The sequence below is a fragment of the Pongo pygmaeus genome, chromosome 5, assembly GCF_028885625.2.
Source record: "Pongo pygmaeus isolate AG05252 chromosome 5, NHGRI_mPonPyg2-v2.0_pri, whole genome shotgun sequence".
Classification (NCBI taxonomy): Eukaryota; Metazoa; Chordata; class Mammalia; order Primates; family Hominidae; genus Pongo; species Pongo pygmaeus.
The window spans coordinates 75,492,839-75,519,267 of NC_072378.2; the positions used below are offsets into that span (position 1 = coordinate 75,492,839).

The 26,429-nt window shown below is 36.2% G+C and overlaps 1 protein-coding gene and 1 non-coding gene across 3 annotated transcripts in view; one reads left to right on the top strand and one right to left on the bottom strand.

Annotated features, from left to right (window-relative positions):
* Positions 1 to 4,396, bottom strand: part of IMPG1 (interphotoreceptor matrix proteoglycan 1) — a 156,313-nt gene extending 151,917 nt beyond the window's left edge. For both annotated transcript variants that reach the window (XM_054493164.2, XM_054493163.2), the window contains exon 1: positions 4,159 to 4,396. In XM_054493164.2, the coding sequence (XP_054349139.2) occupies positions 4,159 to 4,225 (67 nt within the window). In that variant the 5' untranslated portion in view covers positions 4,226 to 4,396. The remainder of the gene's footprint in view (positions 1 to 4,158) is intronic.
* A 20,077-nt stretch (positions 4,397 to 24,473) lies between these two features.
* LOC129039685 (U6 spliceosomal RNA) lies at positions 24,474 to 24,580 on the top strand. The gene has a single exon (XR_008503404.1). It is a non-coding gene; the product is annotated as a U6 spliceosomal RNA (small nuclear RNA).
* The last annotated feature ends 1,849 nt before the right edge of the window (positions 24,581 to 26,429 follow it).

The following is a 26,429-nucleotide window of genomic DNA, read 5'->3' on the forward strand; positions in this document are numbered from 1 at the left end:
ATCCTAAAGGCTCTTCCAAAAGACTCCTAGATTTGGTAGATGAACTCAGTAAAGGTTTGGGATACAAAATCAGCATATAATATCAGTAGCATTTCTATACACCAATAATGATCTACAAGGAGACTTACAGAACACTGCTGAAAGAAATCAGAGGTGACACAAACAAATGGAAAATCATTTGATGGTAATGGATTGGAAGAATCAATATTTTTAAAATGGCCATACTTTTTTTTTTTTTTTTTTTTGGTGACAGAGTCTTGCCCTGTTACCCAGGCTGGAGTACGGTGGCATGATCTCAGCTTACTGCAATTTCCACCCCTGTTGAGTTCAAGTGATTTTCCTGCCTCAGCCTCCCAAGTACCTGGGATTATAGGCACCCACCACCATGCCTTGCTAATTTTTATATTTTTAGTATAGGTGGGGTTTCACCATGTCGGCCAGGCTGGTCTTGAACTCCTGACCTCAAGAGATCCGCCCACCTCAGCCTCCCAAAGTGCTGGGATTACAAGCATGAGCCAACGCACCAGGAAATGGCCATACTTCTTAAAACAATCTCCGAATTCAGTGCAATCCTATCAAAATATCAATGCTATTTTTCACAGAATTAGAAAAAACAATACTAATATTCATATGGAAACAAAAAAAGCTCATATAGAAAAAACAACAAAAGAACAAAGCTAGAGGCATCACATTCATATTATACTACAAGGCTATAGTAATCAAAACAGCATGGTACTGATATAAAAAGATATATATGGAATGGAACAGAGTAGAGAACCCACATAGCTACAACCAGTTCATCTTTGACATAGTCGACAAAACTATACACTGGGGAAAGAAGATACTATTCAATACTGGGAAAATTGGATAGCCATATGGAGAAGATTTAAACTGGACCAATATCCCTCACTGTATATAAAAATTAGCTCAATATAGATAAAAGACTTAAACATGAGACCTTAAAACTCTAAACATTATAAACGGAAACGTAGGAAAAACTCTTCTGGACATTAGCCTACACAAAGAATTTGTTACTGAGGCCTCAAAAGCAAATGTAACAAAACCAAAAACAGACAAATGGGACTTAATTAAAGTAAAATGCTTGTGCACAGTAAAAGAAGTATTCAACAGAGTAAATAGATATCACACAAAATGGAAGAAAATATTTGCAAATTATGTACCTAACAAACGGCTAATATTCAGAATCTATAAGGAACGCAAACAACTCAACAAGAAAAAACTAAATAATTTCATGAAGAAGTGGCCAAAGAAGATTTCTCAAATAACTAAAAACAGAACTACCATTTGACCCAGCAATCCCATTACTGGGTTTATATCCAAAAGAAAATAAATCATTCTACCAAAAAGACACATACACTTGCAAGTTCATCACAGCACTATTCACAACAGCAAAGACATGGAATCAACCTAGGTGCCCATCATTGGTGGATTGGAAAAAAAATGTGGTATATATACACCATAAAATACTTTGCAGCCATAAAAAAAACCAAAAATGCAATCATGTCTTTTATAACAACATGAATAAAGCTGGAGACCATTATCCTAAGTAAATTAATGCAGGAACAGAAAACCCAATACTGCATGTTCTCACTTATAAGTGGGAGCTAAACACTGGGTCCCTATGGACATAAAGATGGCAACCATAGACACTTGGGACTACTAGAGGGAAGAGAGCAAGAAGGAGACAAGAGTTGAAAGTCTTCCTCTTCAGTACTGTGCTAAGTACCTGCATGATGGGGTCAATTGTACCCCAAAACTCAGCATCATGCAATATACCTATGTAATTAACCTGCACATGTATGCCCTGTATCTAAAATAAAATGTAAAATTATTTTAAAAAATTAACAAAGAACATGAACAGATATTTTGCAAAAGGAGACATACAAATGGCCAACAAGCATATGAAAGAAAGCTCAATGTCACGAATCTCAGAGGAATGCAAATTAAAACCACATTGAGATACTATCTCACATAAGTCAGAATGGCTACTTCTCAAAAGTCAAAAAATAACAGATGTGGAGAACAGTAAATGCTTATGCACTGTTGGCAGAAATGTAAATTAGTACGACCTCTATGGAAAACAATATGGAGATTTACCTAAGAACCAAAAATAGAACTACCCTTTGATCCAGCAATCTCACTGCTGGGTATCTACCCAAGGGAAAATAAATCATTATATCAGAAAGATACCTGCATTTGAATATTTATTGCAGCACTATTACCAATAGCAAAGATATGGAATCAACCCTAGTGAACATTAATGAATGAATGAAGAAAGAAAATATGGTTATATATTAATGGAATGCTACTCAGCCAAAAAAATGAATGAAATAATGTCTTTTGTAGCAACCTGGATGGAACTGGAGGCCACTCTCTTAAGTGAAATAACTAAGAAACAGAAAGTCAAATATCACATGGTCTCATTTATAAGTGGGAGCTAAATAATGTGTACACAAGAAAGACATACAGAGTGGAACAATAGACACTGGGCACTCAAAAAGATGAGAGAGTGGAAGGGGAATGAGGGATGAAAAATTACCTAATGAGTACAATGTACCCTATTCAGGTGATGGTTACACTAAAGCCCAGATTTCACCAGTGTGCAATATATGGGTGTAACAAAACTGCACTTGTACTCCCTAAATTTATATTTTAAAAAAACAAGTAACATGTTAGGATTTTTTATTATGCAATTATTGGACATTGTTTCCTAGAAGTAAGCATATAACAAATGGCAGTTTTTTTGATAAGCTTATTTCATTTCACTTCCTATATGTATATTACATATATTAAATTATATGTATATGTAATACATTATAATTATATATATAATTATAAATAATTATATGACATAATTATATGACATATAATTGTTATATATAAAAATATATAATTATATATTTGGAATTGTGTATAATAGCTGATATGCAATATATGAAAATAGAAAAATCGTTAAATTAACAGAAGTAATGTAACAAAAAATTTAACACAGCTGAATTGCTTGATCAAGTCTATGAAATAGTCAAATTGGTTTACTTCATCAGATTCAGTTCAGAATATACCCAAATCTCATTATTTATTTCTAATTAAAATGATTTTATAAATGTAAATATTTATATATAATTGATAATGTAATGAAAAAGAAAATAAATTTTGCTTCTTTCACGATTGTTTATAGGTGACAAAACATGAAGAAATCTTTTCCAGAGATTTTTTTCTCCCTCCAAATGCAATCACTGAGAAGTTTCATATAAAATAACTGATGGAATCACAGGTATTTTGTGACTTACACATGCAATGACTATTAATTTTACTTTTTCATGGATATTCCAAACCAATATTTTAGTTAAAATGTTTATCGTCGTGAAGCTATGTCATTCTTAAAGAAAATCTTAACCTTATTGACTTCAAATGTCTTAAAAAGATTGAGTATATTATAATAGGTAGGCTTATCCTTATATAAAAAAGTCAAACTTTCTCCAACAGGTTTTTTTTTCTTTTTTAAAACACACATTATTTTTCTTAAAACATCCTGTTTGTGGCTTATTTTAATTTCATATTCAGATGCAGATTTGCCATAAGAACATACATTGCCTAGTTCTTTTATGTGTATAACTTCAAAAACAACCAAATTTCGAAACTGGTTGTCATCATGAACCCTGAAGATGAAGAATACTTGCTATTTTCTAAGGGAAAGCAACTCAAGATTTCATTGCGAGAAGGTAAGAAATACTTACCTTTTTTTGTCTGACCATAAATGACTTAAAACATTAATTTTATCTTTAGGTTTTATTTGTTGAATTTCGGTGGATAAATGGAGTTAGTTTCACGGATCTACTAATGTCATTTGCATTAATAATAAGAATTTTCAATGAATGTTTTAGAACAGCAAATAGGATGCATTCATCTCTCCTATTTTGTTAATATTCACTGCCCTTAAGATCATGTAGTAAATATTAAATCAAGTGAAAATCATTTCTGATAGCTAATTATTCTATCAATCAAGCAATATTTATTTAAGGCCTACTATATACTAGCCCGTGAGATAAATTGGTAGCCTTGTTGGTTCTAAATATTCACTTCTATCAGTAGATTTTATAGATAAGCAATTTAAAAATAAACTTTTAAGTAACTTACCTTTGGTTCCTTGAACTTGGAGAAAAATCCAAAAAACAAAAATAGCTCTTCTAGTTTCCAAATACATTCTGGCTTTTGTGCATTGGTAATTCTGATAATCACAGAACAACCTCAAATCTCATTAAAAAGTAACAGAAATGTGAAAAATAATTATATATTGATACCAGATGATTGAGGATAACCTTCTTGGTTTACCTTTATGAGGGTGTTAATTTATGAAGAACATGTAGCAGTGTCTGTTTCTGGAATAATCTGCTTGTCTTTCCCTCAGGTGTAATCTCTGCTTAAGGGCCAGCTGGAGGAACCTTTATCTCATTAACCTTCTGGAGGAGCAGCTGTCAGCCTAGCTCCAGGACCCTGAATGCCATTATAAATAAGTGTCTACAGACACAGTTTTTTCTTAGTTATTCACCTGTTACAGTGACACAGAGAGCCAGGGGAAGTCCTGACAAACAGAGAATAAGGCTGACAGTTAGGGTCAGATGTTTTCTAAAATGACATGTACAAGAAACATCCATTAAAAGAGCTTAATTGCTATCCTTGAAAGTATATGGTTATCCAATATGTATTAGTCTCCGCAGATAGCGAAACTGTCTCCATTCTCTTCTATGTTCTGCTTTATAAATTGCTTTTGATTTGGAATTACATACAGGTGGCTTTTTTGATTTAAGTCTGGTTTTAATGTTTAAAATCTGTATGCACTGAGTTTAGGAGGTCAAATACTTTTTTTCTACAAAGTTTGTAAGAAAAAATTGTGTCTTTCTTCTACCCATGCCTTCTTTCAAAGGGGAGTCATTTTTACTTCATCAAGCTAATTCTTCTAGTAGTCTCATTTGCACTTCTAAATAACATGCCTCTATTACTATTTTGGAGGTTTTCGCTTTTAGGTATTATCAAATAATGGATATTGAGAATAACTTTACTTCCACACACACCCTTTCTACTCATCATAAACATCTTTCCATCTTTCTTCATCAGTATTATTGTAATTTCAGTTTTTGAATATTTGATTTTATATTATTTTGACTGTATACATGCTACATATTGCTGAGTCATGAAACACACTGCAATTACTACTGTATATTGCGCTCTTGTGTTGTGGATAGACATTGTTCTTAGAGATGTCCATAGATTATCCATAGTTTCCCCAACATGACAATATAAGTACTATTAATACTATCTCTTTTAAATTTCAGGAGAATAAAGTATATGTGGCAGAGCTAGGATTTAAACCTAAAGAGTCTGGTTCAAAAGCCTACACTCTTTTTTTTTTTTTTTTGAGATGGGGGTCTCGCTCTGTCACCCAGATTGGAGTGCAATGGCGTGATCTTGGCTCATTGGCTTATTTCAGCCTCAGTTTCCATGGGGTCAGGTGATCCTCCCACCTTAGCCTCCTGAGTATCTGGGACTGTATGTAGGTAGATGCCACAACACCTGGCTAATTTTTTGTATTTTTTGTAAAGATGGGGTTTCACCATGTTGCCCAGGCTGGTCTTGAACTTCTGGGCTCAAGTGATCCAGCAACCTTGGCCTCTCAAAGTGCTGGAATTATAGGCATGAGCCACAGCACCTGACCAAGAGCCTATACTCTTCACCACTATCCTTCTATGATACTTTTTGCAATTGTCTCATTAAAAAAAAACTTTTTTTAGTTTGTAAATACAAAATAATAAATTATCCCCAAATGTTCTCCTGGATATGTAAATCTCTTCACATAAACACTTCAAATAGTCTGTCTTTCCCAGGGCTTTCTAACCCTCTCCAGTCTGTATTATTTAATTTCTTGTCATTGTTCATAGCAGTCATCTGGGGATTGCCCTTCACAATCATCCTGAGGATTCCTTCAACCTCTCTCTTGTGTTGGATCTTGTGATTTCTGGATCCTGTATTGTCTTCTTTCTTAACTTAATCTCTTGTTTTAGCAGAGCAACTGCTCTAGTACATTACTGAAAGTTTGTGGTAGATAAATTTAAAATCTTACATGTTTGAAAATGGTTTCCATCTACCCTCATACTTGGTTGATAGTTTGGCTGGATATAGAATTCTAGGTTGAAAACAACATTCGTTTAGATATTGAAAATGTCAGCTGCAGAAATTCTAAAACTTCATTACTGTTGTCTTCTTTCTCATGGTTTGTTGTGGCTTTATACTTAAAAAAATTCCTTAAACATTATTTTCTTGGGGTATTCAGAGGTGGTCAAAGGTAATGGATTTTTAGCTCTTACCTTCAACTACAGATTATTTTGGTAATATTTAATGAAAATTACCATCAATTGGTATATAAGCCTGCTTATAACAATGTATTTGAAAATGAGAAATGAACTAGGTGGAAGATGAATCTATTTTTCTTTAATTTTATGTAGAAAAAATGATATTAGAATGCAGTAGACTAGATACATATTTATACATAAATATTTCTAAAATACATTCATATTAGCTGAAGAAATACTTCTCTCTTGGTTTGCTATATAGTTCTATGTTATACTTACATTTCTAACCCTGTTGTGAACATTTCTTCTTTCTCTAGGAAAGAAACCAACAATTTCAAGTTCTGAAAACAATTTCCTCTGAATAGTTTTCTTAATGAAATGTGTTGCTTAAAGAAAAATATAGGATAGACTAATTTGTGTTCAAGGAGGTATCCTCTATCATATATATGAATATAAAAGTATTTAATTTGTTTTAAAATAACAAATATTTAAAAGTTTCTCTTGATGGCAGTACCTTATGCATTTTTCGTACTTTTGATGAAATATCTGGGTAACTAATGTTGATAACTCCCACTTAGATAGCAAACAAGAATGATAAGCATTCATTATTCCCAAGAAAATGCTTTCTGGGACCATCAAGTTGTTCTCTAATTACTGTTGTGTTTAATTATGGGTCACTGTTAATTTATCCAGAAGTCCTTCTTCAAGGTGGTTGACTGTCAACTATAATTGTATATTCTTAAAGAGATAAGCTTTCCCCTGTATTTTCTGGCAGAATTTCAGTGGTGCATTTAAAATGTACAAGGTAGGGTGGAAAAGGCAGTATATCTTTGCAGATATATTCCTTCATCTGAAATCAGTAGATATAAATAATAAGTTTTATATTAGTCAATTTTCACACTGCTATAAAGAACTACCTGAGATTGGGTAATTTATGAAGAAAAAAAGTTTGACTAACAGGCAGGCTTAACAGAAAGCATGACTCAGGGGTCACAGACAACTTACAATCATGGTGGAAGGGGAAGCAAGACATGTCTTCTTATGCGGCAGGAGAGAGAGAGGAAGGGGGGCAATGCCAGACTTTTAAACCATCAGATCTTGTGAGAACTCACTCGCTATCATGAGAACAGCATGGGGGAAACTACCCCCATGATCCAATCACTTCCCACTGGGTCCGTCCCCTGAAATGTGGGGATTACAATTTAAGATGAGATTTGGGTGGAGGCACAGAGCAAAACCATATCATGTTTACCAAAATGAATCAGTTAATATCACAAAGAAATAATTCCTTTTGTTAATCAAAATAGACACAATTTTTTGAGTTCCTATTAAATACAAAACTCTCAATTAAGTGCTTTGTATGCATAGTATGACATTTTCCCAGCACCCTCATGAGGTAAGTACTATTTTTTGAATTAAATTTTATTAGTGATTTTTTATTTTTTTTGTAGAAATGGGGTCTCACTCTGTTGCCCAAAGTGGCCTCAAACTCCTAGATTCAAGTGATGGTCCTGTCTTGGCCTCCCAAATTGTTGGGATTACAAGTGTGAGCCACTGCACCCAGCTTGCAAGTACTATATTTATTTACATCTCACAGATGAGGAAACTGAGGGTTAGAGATGGTGAGTACATTATTCAACTATGCAACTGATAAAACTGAAGCAGATTTTCTGCCCAAGATCTCTCTACTGTGAAAGCCTATGTTCTTTCTATTGCTCCTCACTATGTTCCCTCTATAGGGAAAACATGCTGAGAAAGTAACTGCTACTCACTGGACAAGTTAACAACACTGAACAGAAGAGAAGCCATTGAAAAGGTAGGGTCCTATCAAAAGTTCACTGTTTACATTGATCTTTTCCTTCACATTACATCTACTAACTTAAACTTAGGTAAGGTGACTACCTAGGAATCTAGAAAGTTTCTGTCTCTGGAATGGTGTAGTCTTTTCTTTGGTAGTAGGACTAATGTCCTCTTACTGTTTCTAGGTTACTCTTTGCTCACATTATTGGCTATTTATTTGTCTCTCCAATCCAGGCAGGCACAGGGGACTCTTGAAACATTTCTATCACCATTAAAATGTGTGATTAGTCAGGAGTAGCTGAACTTCTCCTAGAAGGAATCACTACTAGGAGGGGCAGTTAGGTAGTACCATATGTATGAAATCTGTAATCTGGAAGGAATAGGTTCTATTAGTTATGAAAAAACCCTAATGTCCTCACCTGTATTTCTGGATGTTTTGAAGAAATGCCTTTCTTGTTAATAGAAGATTCACTCTCTGTAGCTCAGAGAGTTTTCCCTTCATTATTATTCGTAACTTAGAAATTAGGGATATACTACACAGAAACACAAGGGTAACATTAATTGGGATGTCATCTAAAGTAGGCTTCCATCCCTTCAGTTTACCCTCTGGATCCGTCTCACTTTGGCTGTCAGCTAAAAACTACAGCATTAAACAAAAAGGGATTCCTCAGATATAATGAGGGAGAAGGGAGAAGGAAGGGATGGAACCTACCAAAAGCTGACTGCACTAGAGCAAGAATGAAGGGAGGCAACCATACAGGCTCAAGATGACAGTTTTAGTGAGGATGAGATTGATAGCAGCCCAGGTAGAGAGGTCCTACATCCTTATCCACACTCGTTATTTTCTCAGAGACCTCTTTAATGAATCCCAGTGTGGGAAGGGTTGAATGACCCCATCCTCTTGTGGAGAAAAAGCAGGTCAGCCTTCCTCCAAGGGCTCCTAACATAGGGTTCTTTCCTGTCTTGCTTCCTTGCCCTCTCCAAGTTCTTGGTAATAAATACAGCAAATACAGAATAAACTGATCTAGTCTGTTGGTAAACATAATCATAAGCCACACACTAGAAAAGCACACAAGCAGGTAACATTTTTTTAAATCTTAAATGTGTCAATCTGTATGTATTTTGAAATGCAGATTTTTCAAAAATAATTAGCCACAACTGCTAAGGGAATCCACATGTTTGGTCTCAGCAAGTTACATATATTCCCTTCTATATGTGGTTGAAGAAGTCATGACTAAATGTTGCACATTCTAAGAGCAGAGTGACTTGAATTGAGAGACATTAAAACCCAGTTTAAATGATGCTGCTGAAATATCTTTGTGGTTTGCATTCCTCCAGTGTTTATTGTCTGAGCACTTAGGCATACGGCAAGGAAGAGTGAATAGTCAGCAGAGTCAAGGGCTGAAAAGAGAATCAAAAAGATTAGTGCTGAGGAAACTGTTAAAACTGTGATAAGGAGGAATCTATGACCTTTGGGAGGCCATTTCAGTAGCTTAGCGGGGAAGGAAGTCAGCTTGCAGTACGTTACAGAGTAATTGGATGGTGAAAAAGAGACAGTGAGTGAGACTTCTCTTTATATATTCAAACAGCAAAAGATGAGAGAGAGTTAGTTTAATAAGCTAGTCAGGAAAAAAACAAGTTTTTTTTTTTTTTAAAAAGGATTGTTTAGAGGTAGAGCAAGAGGCATGGTGGAAGTGTGTAGCACAGTTAAGGGAAGAAGAGAGAGAGAGAGATGGAGATCAAGTTTGAGATCTGCTAGTGCAAGATTTTGTCTGCTTAACAAGCACTTCCTTAAAAAGAAGTTCCTGAATTGCTTCACGTCGTAGAACTCAAAAAAGTGTTCGAGCATGAAACACATAGACATATGCTCTGCAGGGGCATACAATCTAAAAGTGATACAATGCATATAAAGATAATGAAATGGGATTACCAGCTCAGCACCGTTCAAAGTGATGCCACACAAAAAATGCTAGCTAAACAACTTTAATCATAATAACAAATATTTTTTGAGTTTTAAGCCCTTTAGGTGTCTTTAATTTCTATGTTAACCATATTAGGTGATTACTATTGTCATGTTGCATATGAGGACACTAAAGCTATGGGAGGCTAAGGAAGTTCTTACTGTCTCATAGCTAATAAGTGATTGAAGCACAGTCCCTGATCACAAGTTAGAACCCTACACTTATTAACTATAGTAAAAATGAGTGAAATGCATGACCTCCAGTCTCAAATAGAGATTCAGCAAAGAAGCCACAGTCCAAACATGGCTACTACAATCTTCAGTGACTTTTAATTCCGATTAATACCACAGTTTTAAATACTAGCATAATGAAGGATAGAGTTGGGCATCCATTGGTGAAATTAGTGGCTTGTTAATTAGATCATGGAAATGGACATGTACTAAGTGAGATTAGCAATAGTTAAAATTTGTGAATTGGTTAAAATATTTTAGAAAGATTTCCTGTTCTGACATTAGTCTATTGCATCACTCTTCATTTTTAGGATGAAGTTGGAAGCTTGTTCCTTCAAGAGTCCTGTTGCCTAGTCATATCTTTGGAGGATGATGAAAATGAGGTCACTTAAATTTGCCTCTAGACTGTCTTGCATTTGTACCAAAGAAAGCTCATGTAAGGCATGGTTGGAAGGACTTCAATTTTTTTTTTGAAACCAAAGTGGGATTTCATTGAACTTACAGAACAGGCAGTATGGTCTACTTGAGGACTACTTACTAATATGTGTTAATTTAACAATAGTTTGCATGTGTGGAAGATTTTTGTTTGATTCTTTCTTTTACTGAAACCTGGTAATAAGGTTGTAGGAGAGTAGCTATCTCTAAACCACTTCCAACTATTAGTGCCCATATAACGTACTAAACAACCTGTTTGTATTTACCTAAATTGGCCTAGATCAATTTAACACATAACTTTGTGAGTTTTCTCTATAAATTAACTTCCCAGTTTACAAAAAACCCATTCTTCACCTTCTTCTTAATATTACCATCCTGATTATTACCTTCCCAGACTCCACCTATCTGCCCTCTAGTTTTACTGAGAAAATAGGTATAGTCAGGAAGTCCTAGCCAGAGCAATCAAGAAAGAGGAAGAAATGAAAGACATCAAAATAGGAAAAGAAAGCAACTTGTCTCTCTTCACTGATGATGTGATTCTATACCGAGGAAACCCTAGACTCTGCCAAAATGTTCCTGGGATGGATAAACAACTTCAGTAAAGTTTCAGGATACAAAATCATTGTACAAAAATCTAGTATTTCTATACCCCCAAAACATTCAAGGTGAGTACCAAATCAAGAATGCATTCTCATTTACAGTAGCCACACACACAAAAATGAAATATCTAGGAATACATCTAACCAAGGAGGAGAAAGATCTCTACAAAGAGAACTACAAAATGCTGCTTAAAGAAGTCAAAGATGACACAAACAAATGGAAAAATATTCCATGCTCATGGATGAGAGAAACCAATATCATTAAAATGGCCATACTGTCCAAAGCACTGTGCAGATTCAATGCTATTTCTATCAAAATATCAATGTCATTTTTCACAGAACTGGAAAAACTATTCTAGTTTTTCAATTCATATGGAACCCAAAGACAGCCCTAATAGCCAAAGCAATGCTAAGTAAAAAGAACAAAGCCAGAGGCATCACATTACCGGACTCCAAACTATAAAGATAGTAACCAAACAGCATGGTACCAATACAAAAACAGACATATAGACTGGAACAGAATACTCCATTAAAAAGTGGGCAAAAGAAATGAACAGACGCTTCTCAAAAGAAGACATACAAACAACCAAGAAACATATGAAAAAATGCTCCACATCACTAATCATCAGAGAAGTGCAAATCAAAACCACAATGGGATATCATCTCATACCAGTCAGAATGACTATTAGTAAAAAGTCAAAAACAACAATGCTGGCAAGACTGTGGAGAAATGGTAACACTTACACACTGTTGATGGGGATGCAAATTAGTTCAGCCATGGTGGAAATCAGTTTGGAGATTTCTCAAAGACCTTAAAACAGAACTACTATTTGATCCAGCAATCCCATTGCTGGGATTTATATCCAAAAGAAAATAGATCATTCTACCAAAAAGATACATGCACTTGAAAGTTCATCACAGCATTATTTAAAACAGCAAAGACATGAAATCACCCTAAGTGCCCATTAGTGGTGGACCAGATAAAGAAAATGTGGTATATATATATACCATGGAATACTATGCAGCCATATGAAGAATGAAGTTATGTCCTTTGCAGGAACATGGATGCAGCTAGAGACCATTATCCCAAGCAAATTAATGTAGGAACAGAAAACCAAATACTGTATGTTCTCCCTTGTAAAGGGAGCTATAACATTGGGTACTTATGGGCATAGATATGGCAACCATAGACACTGGGGACTACTAAAGGAGAGAGTGTGAGAGGGGGCCAAGGGTTGAAAAACTAACTGCTGGGTATTTTGCTCAGTATTTTGGTGATGGAATCATTCCTAACCCAAACCTTAGCATCACGCAGCATACACTTATGTGAGAAACCTGCACATTTACCCCCTGAATTTAATGTAAATTTGAAATTATAAAAAAATTTTAAATACAAAAATAGTTGTAATCAGATGGATAGTCCTTCAGCTTTCCTCATCTTCCATCATCAACTGTTAACTCTTAACCATCAACTATTAACCTGGATTTGGTGTTTATCACATCTATGCATGTTTATATATACTAATGCACAAATATATATTTGTATTGTTTTTATGAGTTTTCAAATGTTAAATAAATAATATATTGTACATGTCATTTTACAACTTCTTTGGTCAACATTATGTTCTTGAGAGTTATTTATATTAATTTATTCATTTCAATTTTGTTTAATATTTCATTAAATAACTGCTGTCAAGTTTATCCTCTGTTGATGGGTATTATACAAATTTCCATTTTTACCAGTGATAAATGAGAAGTTCCTATTTCTCCACATTCATGCCAACACTTGAATTGTCAGACTTTTTAATTTTGCCAAACTGATGAGTTTAAAATGGTGTCTCACTATAATTTTAATTTGTATTTCCTATGTATTAGTCTGTTCTCATGCTGCTATGAAGAAATACCCAAGACTGGGTAATTTATAAATAAAAGAGGTTTAATTTATTTTTTTTTTTTTTAGATGGAGTCTCACTCTGTCACCCAGGCTAGAGTGCAGTGGTACGATCTCAGCTCACCGCAACCTCTGCTTCCTGGGTCTAAGCAATTTTCCTGCCTCAGCCTCCTGAGTAGCTGGGACTACAGGTGCCCGCCACCATCCCTGGCTAATTTTTGTATTTTTAGTAGAGACAGGGTTTCACCTTACTGGCCAGGCTGGTCTTGAACTCCTGACCTCGTGATCCACCTACCTTGATCTCCCAAAGTGCTGGGATTACAGGTGTGAGCCACCGTGCCGGGCAAAAAGAGGTTTAATTGACTCACAGTTTCATGTGGGTAGGCAGGCCTTAGGAAACTTAAAATCATGATGGAAAGAGAAGCAAGCACTTCCTTTTTCACAAGGCAGCAAGAGAGAGAAGGGCCAGCAGGAGAAATGCCAAATGCTTTCAAAGCCATCAGATCTTGTGAGAGCTCACTCAGTATCATGAGAACAACATGGAGGAACCTGCCCCCATGATCCAATCACTTCCCACTGGGCTCCTCCCATGACATGTGAGGATTATGGGAATTATAATTCAAGGTGAGATATGGGTGGGGACATGGCCTAACCATATTATTCCACCCCCAAATCTTATGTCCTCACATTTGAAAACACAATCATGCCTTTCCAATGGTCCCCCAAAGTCTTAGGTCATTTCAGCATTAACCCAAAAGTCCAAGTCCAAAGTCTCATCTAAGACCAGGCAAGTCCTTTCCACCTATGAGCTTGTAAATTCGAAAACAAGTTAGTTATTTCTGAGATACAATGGGGGTAGAGGCATTAGGTAAAAAATTAGGCATTTCCCATTTCAAATGGGAAAAATTGGCCAAAATGAAGTGGATACAGGCCCCATGCAAGTTCAAAATCCAATAGGGCAGTCATTAAACCTTAAGGTGCCAAAATGATCTTTGATTGCATGTCTCACATCCAAGTCATGCTGATGAAAGAGGTGGGCCCCCATAGCCTTGGGCAGCTCTGCCCCTATGACTTTGTAGGGTACAGCCCCCCTCCTGGCTGCTTTCATGGGCTGGCATTGAGTGCCTCTGGCTTTTCTAGGACTACAGGGCAAGCTGTCATTTGATTTACCACTCTGGGGCCTGGAGGACGGTGGCTCTCTTCTTACAGCTCCACTAGGCAGTGCCCCAGTGGGGACTCTGTATGAGGGCTTGGACCCCACATTTCCCTTCTGCACTGCTCTAGCAGAAGTTCTCCAAGAGGGCTCTACCCCTGCAACACACCGCTTCCTGGACATTCAGGCTTTTCCATACAACCTCTGAAATCTAGGTGGAGGTTCCCAAACCTCAGTTCTTGCTTTCTGCGCAGCCACAGGACCAACACCATGTGGAAGTTGCCAAGCCTAGGGGCTTGTACCCTCTGAAGCAGTCGCCCAAGCTTTACCTTGGCCACTTTTAGCTGTGGCTGGAGCAGCTGGGACTCAGGGCACCAAGTTCTGAGCCTGCACAGAGCAGGGGAGGGGGTCCTGGGCCCAGCCCAGGAAAACATTTTTCCCTCCTAGGCTTCCAGGTATGTCATGGGAGAGGCTGCCATGAGGATCTCTGACATTCCCTAGAGACATTTTCCCCATTGTCTTGGTGATTAATATTTGACTCTTTGTTACTTATGCAAATTTCTGCAGCTGGCTTGAGTTTCTCCCTAGAAAATTGGTTTTTCTTTTTTACTGCATTTTCCAGGCTGCAAATTTTCCCAACTGTTATGCTGTGTCCTCTCTTGAATGCTTTGCTGCTTAGAAATTTTTTCTGCTACATACCGTAAATCATTTCTCTCAAGTTCAAATTTCCACAGATCTCTAGGGCAAGGGCAAAAAGCCTCCATTCTCTTTACTAAAACATAGCAAATGTGACCTTTACTCCAGTTTCTAAAAAGTTCCTCATCTTCATTTGAGACCACCTCAGCCTGGACCTCATTGTTCATATCACTATCAGCATTTTGGTCAAAGACATTTAACAAGTCTCTGGGAAGTCCCAAACTTTCCCACATCTTCCGGTCTTCTTCTGAGCCCTCCAAACTGTTCCAACCTCTGCATGTTACCCAGTTCCAAAGTCGCTTCCACATTTTCAGGTATTCCTATAGCAGTACCCAACTCTTGGTACCAATTTGCTATATACTCTGTTCTCATGCTGCTTTGAAGAAATACCTGAGACTGAGTATTCATAAGGAAAAGAAGTTTAATTGACTCACAGTTCCATATGGCTGGGGAGGCCTCAGGAAACTTATAATCGTGGTGGAATGGGAAGCAAACACTTTCTTCTTCACAAGGCAGCAGGAGAGAGAAGTGCCAGCAGGGAAATGCCAGATGCTTATAAAACCATCAGATCTCATGAAAACTCACTCATTATCATGAGGACAGCATGAAGGAAACCACCCTCACCTCCCCCCACAACCATGATCCAACCACTTCCCACCAGGTCCCTCTCATTACACGTGGGGATTACAGGAACTGAAATTCAATATGAGATTTGGGTGGGGACACAGCCAAACCATATCACTCTGATATCTAGGCATATAGAACAGATTTTCATATGTTTATTGGCCATGAGTTTTTCTTTCTTTCAAATCACCTGTTCTTATCTTTTGTCCATTTGTCTTAGCATTATGAATGAGTAGCCCACCATTTCTCCACTGCTTTGTAAAGCCATGTGTATCTTATATGCACAAATATATATTTTGCATATTTATATGCACAAAAATATGTTTCCTGGATCTCTATGTTGTTTCATGGGTTTAAGACTTCACTTGTATAATTCTCTTATTTACTGTAGTTTTATAATAAGTTTTGATATCTGATAGACCATATCTCCCAGTACTTTCTTCAAAGTATTTGTAGAAATTTGTGCACATGTACCCTAAAACTTAAAGTATAATAATAATAATAAAAAAAGAAATTTCTAGTACTTTGTATTTCATATTAATTTTAGGAATATTATGTCAAGATCATGAAAACCCTGAAGACATTTTCACTAAATTTTGTTTAAATTTGTGGACAAAATTAGACAGAATTGAAATATTTTTTGAGTCTTCTTAATCCCCACATATGGCATATATTTTATTTCTCTTTAACTTATTCTAATCAGGCTTCTTTTCTTAACAATCCATTGAATATGGTTTGATTGTCAGGATCATGAACAACCTCAGCTTGTCAAATCCAGTGGCCACTTCTCTGTCCTTTTCTTGCTTGACTCTTCAGTAGCCTGAAGATTTTTCCACCAGCTCAGCATCTCTGTAGTCTCAGTTTAGATGTCACCTCTTTAGAAAGTTATTTTCCCATTATGCAATTTAAAGTGGCCACACAGTGACTTCTTCCACATAACTTTGAATTATTTACACACCCCTTATCTCTATCTAATACGGCCTCTGTCAACATCCTGACTTATCTTACACCACTTTCTCTTTTGCTATGTTTTTTTTCCTTTTTTCAATACATTGAACTATTCCTCACATTAGGGACATCCTACTTATTTTTCTTTCTGTCCAGGGCTCTCTTCTCTTAAAGATATTTATGTGACTCTCTCATCATCTGTCACCTCCAAAGAGGACTTCCTTGACAACCCAGTCAGGAACTACTCTCCAATTATCACCACACAACCTAGTGTATTGTTTTAAAAGTTTGGCCTCTGATTGGAAATTATCCTGTTTATGCATTTGCTTGTTTATTATTAATTTACCCCTAACTCCATCCCACAGAATATATGCTACATAAGAGTAGTAACCTTGTTTATTTTGTATACATTAATACTCAGAACACTGCCTAACACATAGTTGGGGTTCAACAAATATTTAGTGAATAAAATAAGCCACTTAATAGCCTAAGACTTATGAAATCCAGTTATATATTAAATGAAAACACTATTATCTATGAATTGAAAGGAAGAAAGGATGTAGGTCTCAGGTCTAACAAAATAAATTATTCTAGTTGACATCTGGTCTTGGTAAGTTAACAAAGAATTGTTTACAAGTAGCATTTGGATGAATGAAATATAAATCGTTATTTTAGATATGAAATAATTTTCAAATAAAAAATATATATAGGTAAGTTTTGTATTTACTGTTTATACAAATAAGTGAAAAGATAAAAGATTAACAAAATTAAGATAAGGGCAGATTAACCTGCAATAAAGTTAATACCCCAAACTCATGTAGAGTGGTTGAAAAATTCATTTCTAAACATTCCAACAGACCCTGCAATAGGAAACTATGATCAGTTACGTGACTCATGTTGTCCATGAGAAAACAAGATAATAGATCAGGGGAGACTGGAATGTTTTTGGAGCTGAGTCCAGAGAGACTTCTTCAATGGGTTGTCACAACATAGTCTTTATCAACAATATTTGCATAGCTAATAAGATGTGGAGTACCTTAGAGCTCTTCCTTATAATGTTCTCCAATAAATGTTAAAGATATAATGCCCAAGGGCAGGTGAGTAATTGCTGATATGAAATGAAACAATCATATGGCCTGGTTCTTCAGTGATCTGGCTCAGCAGAGTCTTGTAAGAATGACTTCTTTCTAAGAAAGATGGATGGAAAATTCTTCAGGCAACCGTGTGTGTCATTTTCACAAATGATCATATCATGGGCATTGGGCAGAAGAAAATCTGGTTATACTTCTTGATAAGTAAGGAAAGTACAGATATTTGTGTTATTGAATAAAAACAACCCATGTGCAACAACTATTGGCTGACTTAGGAATAGGTTAACTTTCTTTAATGAAAAGTGAAGCACCTAATGAGGATATACACCTGATTAAAAAAAGCTGCCTCCAGAAAAAGAAAAGTCAGGGCTTCTCTTACAAAGCAGTCCTGGTTCTGGTCTGACAAAAGAATGAATGGGTATCTTACCCCTGAGTTACCTCTGCACCACAGGTAATGCCTATATACTCATAATCCTACATCCTGGATGCATTATTCACTGAGATTCTGAAGCCAAGGTAAGGTCAGATGTATCATCACAGATTCAGACTTAAGCAGTTTTAGATACTTCTGCTTTAGTTAGGCCCATATGTACCTGGACCCTGGCCAAGGTGTCCCATCCAGGAGTCAGGCTTTCCTAAGCAATATTAGCTCCTCCTGGTTTCTGCAGACTCAGAGGTCTTCCTCTTTTTTCAAAGACTCCTTGAATACTGCTCAGGCTGCACATTGTTTTCTCTGGCTATTACTGTCTAACATTGGCTTGTTCCTTCATCCAACAAATATTTATTTGGCTTTGCAGGGTATCACATCTTCAGGCAGAAGATAGCTATGTTTTGTGACAACCAAGTTGCGTTGTTGTATAGGCAGTTGGATGGACAAGTCTGAGGTTGAGTGCAGGCCAGGACCAGAGATTTAGATGTAATTTTTGAAGCTTGGGATTGGATAAGGTTATTTAGGAAGTGAGAACACATAGATAGGGAGAATAATATCACCAAAGCCCCAATTTTTTTTAAGCAACATTGAATGCTTGGCCATAATAATAAGACTCTGATGGGTTTCTGCTTTCTCCCTCAACTGCAGGTTGTCAAGCACTTCTCTGCCCAAGCACCATTTTTCCTGCTTAAAATAGGCCTCCAAAGTCTTTAGATATCAGTCAGACTAGTCTTTGGCCTTGGGTTAACTCATTTAATTGCTTTATTTGATACTTGCTGAACATACATGAGAAGACAGAGGACTCCGAAGCTCTTAAAACCCCAATTCAAATCTAGCGTGTTATATATACATTTTTTGAGTTCCTTGCAGAATAATTCTCCATGATCAGTTCCCCATTAAGGCTTTTAGACCAGGAAACCAGACTCATCAGGAAGTGTCTCTGGTCTATAAAAATCCTGAGTTTTATACCTTTGTAGGGGTCAAAACTAATACCCCAAAATATGACACTTTGTAAATCCTGAACTAAAAAAAAGAATCTCAGGGTCTGTCTTACTACATCCATCTCTTCACCCACTCTGTCTCCCACAAAGCATAGGATCCTCTGAAGTTCCCTTATCTGGCAAAAGTCTGGATCCATTTAAGTAGTAAACAGTTACTTCTGGCCCCTTGCCTGACTTTTCATGAACTAAACCCATATTGCAGGAAGGAAGACTAGTCTATCAACAAACTTAGATGAACCATTGTCTGCTCTGTGGGCCAAACATTGTCCTAGACCATTGTGTGTTCTTCAAGCCCATTGAATTCTCCTAGTAATCATTTGTTTCCTCTTGAGAGACTTCCCCTTCTTGCCCTTCCCATAATCTATTTTGTCAGAGTCCAAGCCCCCATTCTTTCTTTTTTTTGTTTCTTCATTTCTTTATTTTTATTTTCTTCTTCATTTTTTCTTTATTTTGTTTCTTCATTTCTTTATTTTTATTTTTTATTTCAATTGGTTTTTTGGGGAAATAAGTGGTATTTGGTTACATGGATAAGTTCTTCAGTGGTGATTTCTGCAATTTTGGTATACCTGAGAAGTGTACACTATACCCAATGTGGAGTCTTTTATCTCTCACCTTCCTCCCACACTTTCCCCCAAGTCTCCAAACTCTATGTATCATTCTTATGCCTTTGTGTCCTCACAGCTTGGCTCCCACTTATGAGTGAGAACGTCCAATATTTATTTTTCTATTCCTGAGTTACCTCACTTAGAATAATGGCCTCCAATTCCATCCAGGTTATTTCATTTCTTTTTATGGCTGAGTATTATTCCATGGTGTATATATATAAAATATTTTTTAACCCAGTCAGTTGATGAGCATTTGGGTTGGTTCCATAATTTTGCAATTGCAAATCATGCTGCTATAAACATGCATGTGCAAGCATGTTTTTCATGTAATGACTTCTCTGGGTAGATACCCAGTAGTGGGATTGCTGGAGCAAATGGTAGATCTACTTTTAGTTCTTTAAGGAATCTCCATTCTGTTTTCCACAGTCATTGTACTAGTTTACATTCCCACCAGTAGTGTGAAAGTGTTCCCTTTTCACCATATCCACACCAACATCTATGATTTTTTGTTTTTTTTGATTATGACCATTCTTGCAGGAGAAAGATGGTGTTGCATTGTGGTTTTGATTTGCATTTCCCTGATCATTAGTGATGTTGAGCATATTTTCATATGTTTGTTGGCCATTTGTATATCTTCTTTTGAGAATTGTCTATTCATGTCCTTATGCCACTTTTTGGTGGGATTGTTTGTTTTTTGCTTGCTGATTTGTTTGAGTTCCTTGTAGATTCTGACTATTAGTCCTTTGTTGGATGCATAGTTTGCAAATATTTTCTCCCACTGTGTGGGTTGTCTGTTTCATCTGCTGATTATTTCTTTTGCTGTGCAGAAGCTTTTTAGTTTAATTAAGTTCCGTTTATTTATCTTTGTGTTTCTGTTGCATTTGCCTTTGGGTTCTTGGTCATAAAGTCTTTGCCTAAAGCCAATGTCCAAAAGGGTTTTTCTGATGTTATCTTCTAGGGTTTTTATGGGTTCAAGTCTTAGATTTAAGTCTTTGATCCACCTTGAGTTGATTTTTGTGTAAGGTGAGAGATGAGGACCCAGTTTCAGTCTTCTACATCGGGCTTGCCATTTATTCCCGGACTATTTGTTGAATAGGGTGTCCTTTCTCCACTTTTGGTTTTTGTTTGCTTTGTTGAAGATCAGTTGGCTGTTAAGTAATTGGCTTTCTTTCTGGGTTCTCTCTTCTGTTCCATTGGTCTACATGCCTATTTTAATACCAGTACCATGCTGTTTCATTTCATATCAGCAATTACCATGCTGTTTTGGTGACTGCAGCCTTATAGTATAGTTTGAAGTTGGGTAATGTGATGCCTTTGGATTTGTTCTTTTTGCTTAGTCTTGCTTTGGCTATGTGGGCTCTTTTTTGGTTCTATATTAATTTTAGGATTGTTTTATCCAGTTCTGTGAAGAATGATGGTGGTATTTTGATGGGAATTACATTGGATTTGTACATTGTGTTTGGTAGTATGGTCATTTTCACCAAGTTGATTCTACTCATCCATGGACATGGACTGTGTTTCCATTTCTTTGTGTCATCTATAATTTCTTTAGCAGTGTTTTGCAGTTTTCTGTCTAGAGTCTTTCACCTCCTTGGCTAGAAATATTCATAAGGTTTTTTTTTTTTTTTTTTTTTTGCAGCTGTTGTGAAAGGGATTGAGTTCTTGATTTGATTCTCAGCTTAGTTGCTGTTGCTGTTGATGTATAGCAGTGCTACTGGTTTGTGTACATACTGGTTTGTGTACATAGACTTTGTATCCTGAAATTTTACTAAATTTTCATTTATCAGATCTAGGAGCTTTTTGGATGAGTATTTAGGGTTTTTGTTGTTTTTGATTTGCATTTCCCTGATCATTAGTGATGATTACATGATTTCTAGGCATATGATTATATCATCGGTGAATGACAGTTTGACTTCCTCCTTACTGATTCAGATGCCTTTTGTTTTTTTCTTTTGTCTGATTGCTCTGACTAGGACTTCCAGAAAATTTGAATAGAAATTTGAATAGAAAGTGGTGAAAGTGGGCATCCTTGTCTTGTTCCAATTTTCAGGGGGAATGCTTTCATGTTTCCTCCATTCAGTATAATGTTAGCTAAGGGTTTGTCATAGATGGCTTTTATTACCTTAAGGTATGTCCCTTCTATGCCAATTTTGCTAAGGGTTTTAATTATAAAGGGATTCTGGATTTGTCAAATGATTTTTCTGCATCTGTTGGGATTATTATGTGATTTTTGTTTCTAATTCTGTTTATGTGGTGTGTCATGTTTATTGACTTGCATATGTTAAACATCCCTGCATCCCTGGTATGAACCTACTTGCTCATGTTGGATTATCTTTCTGATATGCTGTTGGATTTCGTTAGCTAGTATTTTGTTGAGGATTTTTGCATCTATGTTTATCAGGAATATTGGTCTGTAGTTTTCTTTTTTTGTTATGTCCTTTCCTGGTTTTGGAATAAAAGTGATACTGGCTTCATAGAATGATTTAGGGAAAATTTCCTCATTATCTATTCTTTGGAATAGTGTCAATAGGATTAATACCAATTCTTCCTTGAATGTCTGATAAAATTCAGACATGAATCTGTCTGGCCTTGGAGGTTTTTTTTGGTAACTTTTTAATTACCATTTCAATCTTGCCACTTATTATTGGTCTGTTCAGAGTTTCTATTTCTTCCTGGTTTAATCTAGGAGGGTTGTACATTTTCAAAAATTTGACCATATTTTCTAGGTTTTCTAGTTTGTGTATGTAAAGGTGTTCATAGTGGCCTTGAATAAATTTTTGTATTTCTGTGGTATCGGTTGCAATATCTCTTGTTTCATTCCTAATTGAGCTTATTTGGATATTCTCTCCTTTTTTTCTTGGTTAACCTTGCCAGTGGTCTATCAATTTTGTTTAACTTTTCAAAGAACAAGGTTTTTGTTTCACTTATCTTTTGTATTTTCATTTTGTTTCAATTTCACTTAGTTCTGCTCTGATCTTTATTATTTCTTTTCTTCTGTTGAGTTTGGGTTTGGTTTGTTCTTGTTGCTGTTGTACCTTGATGTGTGACCTTAGATTGTCTATTTGTGTTCTTTCAAACTTTTTGAAGTAGGCATTCAATGCTATGAACTTTCTTCTTAGCACCACTTTTGCTGTATCCCCGAGGTTTTGATAGGTTGTGTCACTACTGTCATTCAGTTCAAAGATTTTTAAATTTCCATCTTGATTTCATTGTCGACCTAATGATCATTCAGGAGAAGTTATTTAATTTTCATGTATTTGCATGGCTATGAGGCTTCCTTTTGGAGTTGATTTCTAATTTTATTCCACTGTGGTCTGAGAGAGTACTTGATATAATTTCAATTTTCTTAGATTTATTGAGACTTGTTTTGTGTCCTGTCATGTGGTCTATCTTGGAGAATGTTTCATGTGCTGAAGAATAGAATGTATATTCTGCAGTTGTTGGGTAGAATGTACTGTAAATATCTGTTAAGACCATTTGTTCTAGGGAGTAGTTTACGTACATTGTTTCTTTGTTGACTTTCTCTCTTGATGACCTGTCTAGTGCTAGTGGAGTATTGAAGTCCCCAGTATTATTGTGTTGCTATGCATCTCATTTCTTAGGTCTAGTAGGAATTGTTTTTATAAATTTGGGAGCTCCAATGTTTGTTAGGTGCATATATATTTAGGGTGGATATTTTCCTGTTGGACTAGTCCTTTTGCCATTATATAATGTTTCTCTTTGTCTTTTTTAACACTTGTTGCTTTAAAGTCTGTTTTGTCTGATATAAGAATAGTTACTCCCACTCGCTTTTGGTGTCCATTTGCATGGAATATCTTTTCCACCTCTTTAACTTAAGTTTGTGTGAGTCCTTATGTGTTAGGTGAATCTCTTGAAGACAGCAGATACTCGGTTGGTGAATTCTTATCCATTCTTCCAGGCTGTATCATTTAAGAGGAGCATTAAGCCACTTACATTCAATGTTAGCATTGAGATGTGAGATGTGAGGTACTATTCTATTCATTGTGCTACTTGTTGCCTGAATATCTTTTTTTAATTGTGCTATTGTTTTGTAGATCCTGTGAGATTTATGCTTTAAGGAAGTTCCATTTTGGTATATTTCAAGGATTTGCTTCAAGATTTAGAGCTCCTTTTAGCAGTTATTGAAGTGCTCATGCCCCCATCTTTCTGTAACCTTGAGGTGATATATAAGTTTCTGTACCCCACTGGAGGGGTTGGATCTTTATTCTGAAGGCTCCCATGTATACATGTTAAATAAATTCATATGCCTTTTCTCCCATAAATCTAATTTTTGTGAGCTCACTTTTCAGTGAACCTTCAGAGGGCCAAGGTGAGTATTCTCTTTGGTCCTTATACCTTTTTAACTGTTCTTCCTGTCATTTGATAAATAATGCAGGAGAGCTTGCTCTTTGTTTTCCTATTTACCAATAGTGAGAGAAACATCATCTCTTTAAGACATGTAGTCCAAAGTGTACACTGACCCTCATGTTCTGCTCTAACCTATGGCAAAGCTCCCACAGAACAATTTCTATTTTGCCAGTATACAATCAGGTGTGAGAATGTACTGTAGAGGAAAGTTGTTGAGAATGGTGGAGGACACTTTATGGAAATGTAAAGAGTTTGCAAAAACAGTTATAAGTGGTGCTTACTTTGGCAATACATATAATAAAATTGGAATGATACAGAGAGGATTAAAATGGCCCTTGTATAAGGATGACATGGAAACTCATAAAGAGTTCCATATTTTTACATGGAGACCAAACCTATGACTCACTGGCATCCCTGAAAGAGTAAGAGAGAGCAAGCAATGTGGAAAACATATTTGAAGATATAGTCCATGAAATTTTCCCCAATCTTGCCAGAGAGGTTGACATTAAAATTCAGAGAATTTAGAAAACCCCTACAAGATGTTATACAATGCAACAATCTCTGAGGCACATAGTATCAGATTCTCCAAGGTCTACAATAAATAAAAAATATTAAAGGCACCTAGACAGAAGGGAAGGTCACCTGCAAAGGGAACCTCATCAGGCTAAAGTAGAGCTTTCAGCAGAAATCCTACAAGCCAGAAGAGATTGGAGGCCTATAATTAGTATACTTAAAGAAAAGAAATTAAAAACAAAAATTTTATATTCAACCATCTAAATGTCATAATCAAAGGAGGATAAAATTCTTTCAGGCAAGCAAATGCTAAGGGAATTTGTTACCATCGGGCCTGACCTGCCTTACATGAGGTCCTTAAGGGAATGCTAAACATGAAAATGAAAGACCATTACCAGACACCACAAAAACACACTTAGGCATGTAGACCATTGAGAGTATAAAGCAACTACACAAACAAGTCTATATAGCAACCAGCTAACAACATGATGATAGGATCTAATTCACACGTATCAATATTAACCTTGAATGTAAATGGGCTAAAAGCCCCCACTTAAAAGTCTCACAGTGGCAAGTTGGACAAAGAAGCAAGACCCAACCATATGCTGTCTACAAGAGAGACCCATCTCACAAGCAATGAAAACTTTAGGCTCAAAGTAAAAGGATGGAGAAAGATTTATCAAGCAAATGGAAAACAGAAAAAAGCAGGACTTGCTATTTTTATTTCAGATGAAACAGACTTTAAACCAACAAGGATAAAAAAGAACAAATAAGGATATTACTTAATGATAAAGGTTCAATTCAACAAGAAGCCTTCACTATCCTAAATATATATTCCCAACACTAGAACACCCAGACTCATAAAACAAGTTCTTAGAGAAGTACAAAGAGACTTAGATGAACACACAATAACAGTGAGAGCCTTCGGTACTCCACTGAAAGTATTAGACAGATCATAAGGTAAAAAACTCAGAAAGATATTTAGGATCTAAACCTGACACTTGAGCAAATGGGCCTAACAGACATCTACAGAACAGTCCACTCAACAGGAGAACATACATTCTTCTCATCTGCACATGGCACATACACTAAAATTGACCACACAGTCAGCCATAAAAAGACTCTCATCAAATGCAAACAACCAAAATCATAGCCACCACATTCTTAGACTGCAGCACAATAAAAATGGAAATCAATACCAAGAAGATCTCTCAAAGCCATATAATTACAAAGAAGTCAAATGATCTCCTCCTGAATGACTTTTGGGTAAACAATGAGATTAAGATAGTAATATGGTTTGGATCTCTGTCCCCACCTAAGTCTCTTCATGAATTTTACCCCCATAATTCCTATATGTTGTGGGAGGGACCTTGTGGGAGATAATTCAATCATGGTGGCGGTTTCCTCCCCATACTGTTCTCATGCTAGTGAATAAGTCTTATGAGATCTGATGGTTTTATCAGGATTTCCACTTTTGCATCTTCCTCATTCTCTCTTTGCCTGCTGCAATCCATGTAAGATGGCACTTGGTCCTCCTTGCCTTTTGCCATGATTGTGAGACTTCCCCAGCCACATGGAACTGTAAGTCCAATTAAACCTCTTTTTTTTGTAAATTGCCCAGTCTTGGGTATGTCTTTATCATCAGCATGAAAATTGCCTAATACAGGCAGGAATTAAGAGATTCTTTGAAACTAATGAAAACAAAGATACAACATA